Genomic DNA, 12824 nt, shown 5'->3' on the forward strand with positions numbered 1-12824 from the left:
ATGTTATTAGTCGCAAGTGACTAGGTTATAGAAATAACCTGTTCTGCTTAAATTGAGAAAACAGATTTTAAAAGATAATGCTTCCTTTAGCTGTAAAGTGTAGACTGGTGATTTATAGAGGCCAGCATTTTAATGTCATCTGTAAAATAACTTTTAATATAATTTGTCAGTTAAGCAATTAGTTATATTAGTCTCATGTGAAAGAATCATTTGTATAGCCCTTGGGGAAAAAAAAGTAAACAGACCAAAAAACTGAAGCCTCAATTAAAAAAAATGTAATTTAAAGTTAGCAGTGGCACTGAATTCAATCTCAAGCTTTGTAACAATTTCACTGTAACTGATGAGGAGATAAAGGTAGAAGTGTAACAGGCATTCTGTTGGGTCTTCTCTCGTCTCCGTGTGATTTAATCATCAGCATATTCCATATTTCTCTTCTTTTACTGATACAGTTCTGTCATGCATTTTAAATCAAGTCCAAAAGATTTCCTAGGTGTAACATGGTTATAGTGTAAAGTGAAATATAGTTTACCGAAAATAAATGCATATTTGAAGGGACAAAAAATACTTATAAATTTTTGATATTTTACTGTTTTAAAAAATTAAAACTGACATTTAGGTGTCATAATTATATTTTTCCTTTTGAAGTAACTTTCCCTTTGAATTCATACATAGTTTTATTTCTAATGGAACTACAAAACCAAAAAACCTGAGATAGGAAATATGACATAATCATGGAATAATTTAGGTGAAAGAAACCTTTGTGTTATCCACCTTCCTACTCATCTGCTGTGTCTGGTTCAGCCTCCTGATCCATGCAAAGCCATCTTCAAAGCTAGGCCTGGTTGCTCAGGTCCTTTCCTAGCTAAGATTTTAAATTCTCTCATGACAGAGACTGCACAGCTCTCTGGGACCCATTCCAGTGCTGAATCACTCATTCTGGAAGTATATTTCCGTATATCCCTTCATCATTTCCTTCGTTGAACCTTTTGACTATTACATCTTCTCCTTTTGTTGTGCTCTCTGTGAACTGTCTGGCTCTGTATTCTATAATGCTGTTTAGGTAGCAGAGGGTGGTAGTAGAAACAGATTTCTCTGTAAACCTCCAAGTTGAGCAAACTGAGCTCTGTCGGCTTTTCCTCAAGTAGTGTGATCCAGCCTGCTGATCGTGGGTTTTTGTGTGTGTGTTTTTGTTTGTTTGTGGTTTGTTGTTGTTGGGTTTGGAGGTTTTTTTGTTTTTTCTTATGGTCCATTTAACTGAACTTCCTCCAATCTGTTGATTTGGTTGTATTTAGAGCCCCAAACTGTACCCAGTTTTCCAGGTGGGGCCCCACATGTGTTGAATAGAGGGAGAATAAATGTTGCCATTTTTTTGATTTGCAGACTGTGCTGACCCCCATACCACCGAATGTGTTGTTGAAACCTCATGGCTGCACCAGGACCTTTTCCGCACAGCTCATGCCCCACTAGTTAGTCCCCAGTACCAGCACAGGACTTTGAATTTGTCATTGTTGAGCTTTGTGAGAGTCCACAAGGCTGTATAAATTAAGCTGAGTTTTTTATTAATATCTGGGTGTCTGTCCTCCTCCAGTCGTGTCCCCAGTTCTTAGTACCTTCCATCTGAGTGAAATGGGGAAGTTTTGAGTGTTCAAGCCCAACATGCTGTGCTGCATTAGGGACAGCATTGCCAGCAGGTCAAGGGGGGGTGGCCCTTGCACTCAGCACCAGTGAGACCACAGCTGGAGTCCCGTGTCCAGTGCTGAGCTCCTGTATGAGAAAGATACGGATATACCAGAGTGGGTCCAGCAAAGGGCTACTAAAATGTTAAAGGGACTGGAGCATCTCTCGGGAGAGGCTGAGAGAGCTGGGCCTCTTCGCTTTGGAGAAGGTTTATGTTTTATCCATGTTTATAAGTACCTGGTATGAGACCGTAAAGAGGGCAGAGATGGACTATTCTCAGCTGTTTCCAGTGGAAGGACAGCAGTTAGTGGGTACGTACTGAGATATAGAAAATTCTATTTGAACATAAGACAAAAAACTTTATTCTTTGAAGGTGATCGTACACAGGAACAGGTTGCCTGAAGAGGTTGCGGAGTCTCTGTCCTTGGACATACTCAAAACCTGACTGGACAACCTCCTCTAGCTGATGCTGCATTGAGCAGAAAGGTGGAACTGGGCAATCTCCCGAATTCCCTTCCAGCCTCAAGAGTTCTATGGTTCTTTCCCATTTTCCTTAACCATTACTTTTCTTCTGAATGGCTTTTGCAAAGTCAAGTATATCCTCCTGTTGTGCAAACTGCCTTTGTTATTTCAAGAAGGATCAAGAAAACGATGTGTTTATCAAGGTGTCAAGCCAGAGGTTTGTCAAGAGGTATTAATGCCCCTAAACAGACTCTTGACAAGTTATGCTCAGAGCTCAGTTATTTTGGGTTTGTGCCTTTCAGTTTAGATGGTGATTTTGGTAGCAGAAAGTAAACTTTCTTAGGCTACAGCTCCTTGTGTTCCTTGTTCCTCTGTTTCTTCCATCTATATAGAAATGTAGGCCCCACATGATTGAAGGTCCTCTTGGTCTCCTTCAAGCTTGTCCTAATCTTTAATAACCTTTCTTTTCCTGCCTGGTGATAAAGGAGTCTCCCAGGACAATTTGCTACTTGAGTCTGCACAGGGTGGGAGATATTTTCATGGGTATCTTTGTGTATGTGTGTCTGTTTCTGTTGGACATAGCAAGAGAGATTAGCCGAATTTACGAAGTCTTTTTTGTAGGCCTGCTGTGCCACCGGTAGCTTCACCGGTTACAATGCACTCATGTTTGGATTTCTTTTTGAAGGCCCAGAGTCCTTTGCTTCACTACTGAGGGTAGATCTCTTCATGCGGCTGAATCTTGTCTTTGAGAGAATTTGGGCATTTTGCTCTAAGAGTGCAAATGGAAGAAATAGGATGCTTGAGGGGAAAAAATACACAGATGAGATATATTCCTGTCCAGAACTGCAAACCAGATGGTCCTTATGACCCCATTGTTTTCATTTTTCATCCCTGGTTTGATGAACTGCTGTTTACTGGCTTTTGTCAGAGAGTAGCTTCTCATTTTCAATGCATACCTTCAAACAGTACTAAATGCTTAGATATTGCTGCATATTTCATTTTATAAGCCATTCCAGCTTTCAGTTTTTCCTGACTCCAAAATTGTTGAGTGTTATAAAGCGTGCAGCTGACAGGGGAAGATTTTATTCATAAACATTGAGATTTATTTGACCTGGAAACTGATCAGAGGCTTTGAATGTACATAAAATTTGAATGCTGCTATTCAGAGGGGACAGAAAGGCCCTTTAGCCCAGGCAAGTATTCTAGCCATACTTATTCCCATAGAAATGCCAACTTCCTACCACTGCTATTGTTTCTTGTTGCTTAATACTTGGCCATAGTAGTCACCTGTGTTCGTTCAAGAGGGTGTTTTTTACAGCAGTCTGCCTGTGAACTTTATCCCAATATTTCAGAGAATATCTTGAATCCTTTTTAAAGGGACTGACTTATTTCATCTGAAACAAACTGTGAAGATTGAACTATTTATTCATGTTTTGATCTGTTTTTGGGATCATGTGCATCCTGTGCTAGTCCTTTCTTAAGAGACTTGGGGGTTTTATTTTGAATACCCAATATCTTCATCACGCTGGAGAGCTTCTGGAGATTTCTGCTGCCCATGTTTGTGCTTATCCCGTTTGTAGCTAGTGCTTTGGCTTAGGGGAGTTGAAGAAATACAGTGATTGCTAATGAGTAGTCTTGCTTTCTAAACAATTTGTGCCTTAGGACATATTCAGAAGCTTTCTTGCAGGGGATATCAAGGTTCCAATGAAACCAGAGAATCATTCCACCTGGGTTATAAGAAATGATGTAAAGTCTTGGCGAAGGGGTATGGTAATTGACACTATATGTTAAATATTCTTTGCCTTTTTGAGATGATATCATTCATTGGGAAGATAGTTTTGCTTCTCTGTCTTTTGTAGGAAGTGCTGGAATATGGAGATCTCTGAATAAGACTGTCCCAATTGAACATCTCACAGCATAGCAAAAGTGAAGGTACCTAACAGGATTCAAGCACACTCTGTAAAGGCACAAATCACCACTGTGTCACTTCTGAGGATCGTTCCTTGTCCTGAGACTTTATAGAGCTGTGTCTTGAAGATGTGATAACTTTTGTTGAACGTTTTATTGTACCTGAGACCTTTGGGTGGACAGTTGCTTTTTGCACAGCAGTTGTCCTCTTAGATACAGGCCTACTTCTCCAGATGACCTGCGTAAAAGAATGGTGCTTGGAGTCAGTCCCCTGCAGTTTGAATACATGAATGCACAGTCATTCAAAGGAGTAAAAAGAGTTGCTGACAGTAATGGAGTTTCTTTAAAGCATGCAAATAATATGACTGGAGTTCCTTACCGTTTTATTTTAGTAAGAATCAAGCAATGGAAGGAAGTTGCTTAGTTTTGCAATGAAGAGACAGTGGAATATGCTCTGTCCTTTCATTTCAGTTAGAAGTGTGCAGGGTCCAGGTTAGGGAGGGTCCTATTGGAAGCTTAGGGGCTCTGTGCAGGCTACAGTGGTTAGATTCACATCTGTGATGTGAAACATTTTTAGGAAATGCATCTCAAAAACCTTCAGTTACAAGAAGGTTTATTCTTTCCATCCCTGGCAGTGTTCAGGGCCAGGCTGGACGGGGCTTTGAGCAACCTGGTCTAGTGGAAGGTGTCCCGGGCCATGGCAGGGGTTTGGAACTAGGTGATCTTTAAGGTCCCTTCCAACCCAAACTGTTTTATGATTCTATGATTTATCCGTGTTTATTGATTTAGTTAAGTCCTGTCAATAAAGTGGGTGGCAGTCTTTGAGTCATTCAAAAGCCTCTAGTCCCAGATTGCAGTTTTGAGGACTCTTTAATGATGATCTTTCAGCAGACTGTCAAAAAGCTTTTCAGTAGGGTACATTAGAATTTCTCTTGATATGTTCAATGAGTAGGACAAAATGAAATGTTCATTTCAATAATAACTCTTTTTTGTTTGTTTTCTGCGAATCTTTAAAGAACGGCTAAAACAAGAACAAAACAATCGCATCGATATTTTCAGTCATTTATATCTGTGATGTGTATGAACTGATGTCAATCAAAAGTGGTTTGTGTTTTGGTTTTTTTTTTTAATTAAAGTAGTTTCAGCTTGATGAGAACTGAGGTTCTTCCTGTAAACACCAAGAAAGCAAAGGCATTTTGCGGAAAGCTCAGAGGGAGGGGAGATTAAGAGAGAGCTGAGCTGAGCTGAAATAGGAGCTGAATAATGCAAAAATTATACACTTCAAGTGGAAGGATGACATTCCCTAATATTTAAAGCTATCTGAAATAAGCAATATATGCAAGCTTTTGCTTGCTGTTGTCATTTTTTTTTTGGTGGATTTTTGTTACTGAATTTCTTCCCCAAATTTTTGTGGATTCTGATCAGCTTTGGGAGCTGATGTTTATAAACTTTAGGTCATACAATGCAGGGCATGCACCACACTTTATATTGGAATATGAGATCTTCTACCAGTCTATCTTCAACCACAGATAACTGACCTATTAATGTGAGCACAGTCATTTTCTTTCATGGCATCTGTTCAAGAGAATTTTTTACAGGCGCTCTCATATATCACATATTGCTGATATTGGCAGTCTACTTAATTATACTTCATTATAGCATGTGGCTTAAACTTATACTTTTCTTTTTACAGTTTGGAAGAACAGAAGTAATTGATAATACTTTAAATCCAGATTTTGTAAGAAAATTTATAATGGACTACTTCTTTGAAGAAAGAGAGAATCTGCGATTTGATTTGTAAGTTAACAATATTTGACTCTAATATTGTAGCCTCTGTAAACATACTAAGTTTTGTTCAGCATAAAATAACTTGAAAAGAATTGTGTCTATTGACACGGAACACATTAATAAACATGATTGATTTAGCTTTGCTTCCTCAAAAATAAATGAAATAATGACTAAGTTTTAAGAAATTGGCAGGTGTTAACTAGGCAAAGTACAATCTTACTTACAATCATTACTTTTAGAAAACAGAAAGCTAAGTATGTGAAAATGTTAAAATATTCTTGCAGCATAGCCAATAAAACAGGTATGGACATACCAGAAATAAAATACTGTACAAGTAATACAGAACCAACATTTTCTTTACTAAAATAAATGCCAGTATGCATTTAAGTACACTGAATTTTAAGATTTTTAAATGAAAGCAGTTGTTCCAGAAGTAGATGGCTTTTGACATTATTCCAAAGCTACTAATTTCATTCCACTGGTGGAATTGATCTCATTTTCACTTTCACTTTCAAAAGATTTCTGCCTTCATTTGTATTTCTTTTAGTATATTCATTCTTGAGAAGTATTTAGGAGAATCCTCTGTTAGTTACTTAATAAATATATCAATAAAGATACAGTGTAGTCTCCCTTCTTATAATTTATAATCCTAAAGACTGAGGTCTCCTGATATGCTTTATGGAATTGTGACAAATAATACTCAGGTGTTGATTATAGTAGTGCTAAATTGTAGTACCATTGCTTCCCAATTTAAAGTTACGTTGCAAGTTTGCCTTGATATAGAACATGCATTTATTGCATTTCTGTCATGTAGACAGCAAAACAGTTTAAGAAGGTTAGGGATTGACTGCTGGAAATCAGCACTGCAGAGAAGGACTTGGGAGTTCTGGTTGACAACAGGTTGACCATGAGTCAGCAATGTGCCCTTGTGGCCAAGAAGGCCAATGGTATCCTGGGGTGCATTAGGAAAAGTGTGACCAGCAGGTCGAGGGAGGTTCTCCTCCCCCTCTACTCTGCCCTGGTGAGGCCGCATCTGGAGTTCTGCATCCAGCTCTGGGCTCCCCAGGTTAAGAAGGACAAGGAATTACTGGAGGGAGTCCAGCAGCAGGCTACAAAGATGATGAGGGGTCTGAAGCATCTTTCTTATGAGGAAAGACTGCGAGAGCTGGGTCTCTTCAGCCTGGAGAAGAGAAGGCTGAGAGGGGATCTCATCGATGTTTATAAATATCTCAAGGGTGGGTGTCAAGAGGATGGGACCAGACTCCTTTCAGTGGTGCCCAACGACAGGATGAGTGGCAAGGGGCACATACTGAAGCACAGGAGGTTCCATCTGAACATGAGGAGAAGCTTCTTCACTTTGGGGGTGCCAGAGCCCTGGAACAGGCTGCCCAGAGAGGTTGTGGAGTCTCCTTCTCTGGAGGCATTGAAACCCACCTGGACACATTCCTGTGCAATCTGCTCTGGTGAACCTGCTTTAGCAGGGGGGTTGGACTAGGTGATCTCCAGCGGTCCCTTCTGACCCCAACCATTCTGTGAAAGACTTCATAATTTGCCTAAAATCTCCTAGCATGTTCTTCGTAAAGCTGTTTTAAAATCTTCTAGGTTTTAGTCTTAGTGTGCCATTTACTTACCCAAGTAGTTGCTTCAAAGTGACTCTTACAGTCTCTTGTTTTTTATTATTTCCCACCCCCGAGTTTCTGGAATGCAAATCAATCTGTACATTAAGCAGAGCATAAAATAAATAGCGCAGTGATCACATTAGTGATGATTCTTCACATAGCAGTGGAAGAAAAAGTATGATTCTTGATAGATCTATGTTAGCAAAGTTAATAATGTTTCATGTAGTTTTGCTGATTGTTTGAAGTTGCCAGCAGGGTGTACTAAAATGCTCTTGAATGGCAGCAGTTCCTGTATTGTGAAAACAAAAAGAACCCCACACATCTAATTTTTCTTTAGCCATAAAATGTCTTTTTATAGCATGTCAGAATGCTTCCTAAGTAAACAAGAAGTGCTGGAGGGATGAGTGAGGAGGAAAAGCTCCATTGCGTTCAATACACAGATAGCAGCTGGCTGTTTCCACCTAGACTTCAGCTATTTCAGGGAGTGAAAGGAATCACTCAGTGCCAGGAAAGCTTACAGGGTGCTTCTAGATCGCTGGGTACAAATTCTTTCATCTGCACCACAGAAGCCTGGTGCTGGTGCAGACTTTATTTTTGATTTTAGAAGTTGGGTTTAATGTCATTAAATCTGCTGTGTATAACAGTTGCCTGTTATTTAAACTAACTTTAAGTAAGCATTAGTTACTTTGTGAAATTAAGGATTCCTCTCCAAGTGTAGGTAAAGCATTGCTGAAATAAGACACAGTTGGGGCTGTGTAGGAGTTGTGCTTTTGTTGCCTCTTGCTCTTCGTAGGATGCATGTATGTTATGGGGAGGAGGCAGTGCAGTAGAAGAGATGAGCAAAATAAATGAACCAAGGAAGAGAAAGCTAAGCTCAGTCTAGGCAAAGAAAGCCAGGTCTGTAAAGAACTTCTGAATAAGGGCTATCTGCAAAGGACTTGGTCCTGGAAGGAAAAATACAGTCTCCAGTTTGATTCCTTGTGTAGCAGAGAAATGGACTCCTGTTTATTTATTGGTGAAAAGCTGTAAATACCAAACGTACTCTGTACTTATTGGAAAGACCTGACTGCTTTCTGCTGCTGTTCTAGATTACCTGGAGACAAGTCTGTTCTGAACTCAGAGCTGAATAACTGTTATTGATGTTTGCCTGCAAGTGACCATGTAGCCATAGTCTGTGGATTTACTTTAGAGCCCTGTAACAATGACAGATGAGAAACAAAATATTGTAGAACTTAGGGTTAAAAATGTGCAACTCCTACAGCTACTCATGGAATAAAACTCTGATTTAGATCAGGAAAAAAGCATCTTTAGAAAGCTTCCTTTTTAAAGTTCCTCAGCAAAATTATGTACTACTGTTGGCTAAAGTGTTAATTTTTCATGTAGAGAAACTTGTCATATAATTTATATTTTTTGCAGCAAAAATCAAGTGGCAAGTGTGTATCTTATTTTTGGTGTTCTGATAAATGAATCTGAGCCCCCCTCCTAAACTGTACAGCCGCCAATGTCTCAGGACCCTTTCTGTTTGTATTTGATTTGTTACTGATTTTGCCAGTGAAGTAGTTCTCTTTTTTTAGTTTTGTAGCTGGCCCTTGGGTCAAATTACCAGTTGGTTTTTTTTTTCTGTTAAATTTCATCAGACAGTATGCAATTGCTTTTTTTTTTTTTTTTTTTTTTTTTTTTTTAAATTCATGTTAGGGATTTTTATAGTCATTCCTTTGTTTCCAAATATGTTTCTAAAACTTTGACCGCACGGCACCACGTCCAGCTATGTTATGTGTTATGGTATTCCTGATTTGTGATCTGGTCCATAACACATCCCAGCAACCCATTGTGGCAGCACCACCACGGGGATAGCAAAGCACACGGTGGGAATGGAAACGTGCAGGAGAGGTGGAGAGGCATGTAGTAGATATTTTTCAATTGAATCTGAATGTAGGATTTGATAAAAATATTACTGTGGATTATCTGATAAAGATGGAAGGCTATGAAAGTATAGAGATTAGTAATCCCCCAAGAATTTCTTTGTATTACTTTTTTTAGTCTCTCTTGAATTCACAGAGTAATTTTTTTGAAATCTGCCTTGGTAATGGAAGGGAAACAATGACAGTTTCTAGCTGGAGGAAGAACAAGATTATGATAAGATGAAAACAAGTCAAACTCTTGCTAAAAGCAATTTAGTTTATTGTCAATTATTACAATTTAATTAGTCAAATGACAAAAAAATTACCCAAGAAAATAATTCATATGTTAGTTTGTTTTCTAAGATTAATTTTTAATTTTTGTTGTGATTTTTGGCAGCTTTCATTGTTCAAACAGGAGTATCAATAATTTCTCTTGGTAGCCTGCACTTTGTTGAAAACTAATTTCGTTTCGAAGAGCTAGTGAACCGTAGTGCTATAATCTGTAATGATTCAGTTTGCCTTCCTTACTGGTGAGACTTCCATCCACGTATCTATTTGTGTGAATTTCACCCATTGAAATAGTGAAAGAATTGTGGTGGGTTTTTTGGTGGTGTGTGGGGGAGGGTTGGGAGGGGTGTGTGTGTGTTTGTTTTATTTTATTTTTTTTTTTTTTTAACATTGTCTTCAGATCTGTCATCTGGCAACTCTGATATAACTTTCCTTCTTTTTTTTTTTTTTTAAGCTATGATGTTGACTCGAAGAGTCCTAACCTATCAAAACATGTAAGTTTTATCTCACTATTATACCTTCTTGTGCTGAAATGCTTACGCTTTCCTAAATATGTTTATTTGCTTTTGACTGTAAGTAATACCAGATACATGGAGACAAATACAGTGATTGTGCTGTTGCTAATAACATACATAATGCTTGTGAGTATAATTTTAATGGGACATTCCTCCTGTAAAGAGCATATTTAAGCATGTTTATACCTTTTCTGATATATCATAAGCTGCATTTTGTTGATACTTCTCTGCGTCCTAAAAATTGTAAACTGTAAACAGGCTTTGATTGTGTCCCAATTAATTTAGTAGAAATCTTTTATGCTCACGTCATCTTGAAGTGGAAGGTTTAAATATTAACTTCAGATTTTAGAGATATGAGAATAGAATTCAGTGGCTTCTGAGTGATTCTTTTGAAATAAAACCAGGAAAGGTTTCTTAGGAGAACCTTTAAGAATCTGGAGCAAAGGAAAATAGAATAATGGAAAGAATGTGGGGTGTGTGTGCACTTGACAGTGAAAAGATAAGACTTTTGGTCATTGATCTCCAGTTAGATCCTCCCTGTAAAGATTTAAAGCCCCTGACAAACTGCTTTGCACTTCTGTCATCATGGAAAGGTGGTCTGAATAACTGCAATGCTAGATAGGAAGATGCAGAAAATAGAAGTCTTCCCTGTGCTATCTTCAAGAAGGATAAATCCTCATCCTGGCCTTCTGCCCAAGATTGTTTGCACTTCTGTAGTAACTGGTTTATCTGAATTCTTTTTTTTCCCCAAATGTACTTTTTTGTACAAAAACCTCATAATTAAGTTCTAAGAAACATGACACAAGTTAGTCACTATTGAAGTGCAAACAAAAAAATATATGAAAATACAGAGCCTAGATTTCATTGATTACTAGAACAGGAATTGAAGATTTTAGTATCTTGCTGAGCCCACAAAAAAAAAAACCAACCCCACACAAAAGAGAGTCTTAAGACTATTCAAGTGCATCTTGAATTATATATGTGCGTGTTACATTCTAAGTATAGGAGGCTAAGCATACTCAGACACATTAGGTCCTATTTTTTCAACAGTGCAAATTTCCTCGAATTTTCAAGTGTGGAGTAAAACTTTATTCTTTAGACATTAACATTAATATCAGAAATATGTTTCCCTCCATTGTCTCTAAGAGGAAATGTGTACAAATTGGTGTAGACTTGGTATCTGTGCTGAAGACACCCAAACTCTGCCATATAGTATTATGCACACAAAGAAGACAGCCCTGAGACCCCTGTGAAAGATGGTAGCTAGAAATGTGTTTCTTAACCACAGCAATTAATTTCCATCACTTCCCGAGTGCTCAGGGTTGGTCTGGATGGCTCCTGTTGCTGCCAGCGTCCTGCGTCTCCTTCCCGGAGCTCTCAAGGATTTGGGCAGTGAGTTGGTAGGATGTGAGCAGAGCTTTGCTCATATCTGTGCACTGGGAGCTTGGTGTTTCCGAAAAATGTCAGGCCAGAGGTGTTTGCATAGTGAGACATCTCGAGTGTTGTAGTCACCTCATGTGGAATAAGATCTTTCCTGTTCCTAAAAACAGCTGTTGACCCATTCCTTTGGAAATATTGGGCGGTGTCATTTAATAGTTGAACAGTTTGGGGGGTGAAACCTGGAGAATTTCAATTCCAGTGACTCAGATTTGGCAAAATGAGAAGCAAGTGAAGCAAATTTTATAACAGATGTATGAAGTAACCAGACTAGACAGTGCTGCCATTGTGGCTGTCTGTAATAATGTAATCTTATAAAACCGGCCACCTGAAATGAGACTCTTTTGTTCATGGTAAATTCCTTATTTAAGAAAAAAGGAACAGAGTAATGAACGGTTCTAATTAATAACAGACTGTGGAACTAATAAAAATCAATCAGAGAAACTGCGCCAAAAGTAAGAGAAAATTGTGGAATATGTGGTTTCAGTGTAGAAAATGGTGTTATTTTAGAATGTATCATGCCTAATGTTTTTAAAAATGAATGAGGGGTTGAGTATTTTCAGACTAATTTTAACCATTTTAAAAGACTCAATCTTTATGGAAACAGTGTCGCAGTGTCAGAGCAGTTAGAGGACATAGTTCAAAAATTTATTTTTTGCAGGGCTGTTTTCCTCGTCAGTGGGATTCGTTCTCAGGCCCAGTTCACTGTAGGGACCCATAACTAACACAGTGCAGAGACGGGAATGAGTGGCCTGGGCCGAGAGCAGAGTCAGAACTATCTGTACATATATTCACTACTATATACAGTGTCGTAAGTTATGGTTTGCTGTATGGGAATTACACTGTCTCGATTCTCTTTACCATTCGTGAACAAATCTCACAAACTCCTGCTACTACCACTGCCAGTGATGCTGGGAAGTAACAGAGCTAGCAAGCTCTTTCTCACTTGCAAGATAAGGAGTTGGACTGCAGCATAATTTCTTTTTTTTTTTTTCCAATAGACATACAACAGTTTGAAAATCCATTCATATTTTTAGGTTTCTTATGCTACAGGGAGATATAGTATAAAAATTAGGTGATTTTCAGTGATGCAGTTAAATTATAAAACACAAAAATAAAGTGTCTCGTTAAAGCAATACTTGTGCATAACTGTCAATCCAGGGTACTCATACAGATCCTGCACAGGCAAGAATTTCTGCCAGCGTAATTAGCTTCCAAGAAATTAATAG

At 38.4% G+C, this 12824-nt stretch overlaps 1 protein-coding gene across 2 annotated transcripts in view; it reads left to right on the plus strand.

Moving 5' to 3' along the window:
* Positions 1-12824, plus strand: part of CPNE8 (copine 8) — a 107239-nt gene that overhangs the window by 23923 nt on the left and 70492 nt on the right. For both annotated transcript variants that reach the window (XM_065627366.1, XM_065627374.1), the window contains exons 4-5: positions 5741-5844; positions 10098-10137. In XM_065627366.1, coding sequence (XP_065483438.1) covers positions 5741-5844; positions 10098-10137 — 144 coding nt within the window. The remainder of the gene's footprint in view (positions 1-5740; positions 5845-10097; positions 10138-12824) is intronic.

Source organism: Caloenas nicobarica, chromosome 1 (genome assembly GCF_036013445.1).
Source record: "Caloenas nicobarica isolate bCalNic1 chromosome 1, bCalNic1.hap1, whole genome shotgun sequence".
In the NCBI taxonomy this organism is placed as follows: domain Eukaryota; kingdom Metazoa; phylum Chordata; class Aves; order Columbiformes; family Columbidae; genus Caloenas; species Caloenas nicobarica.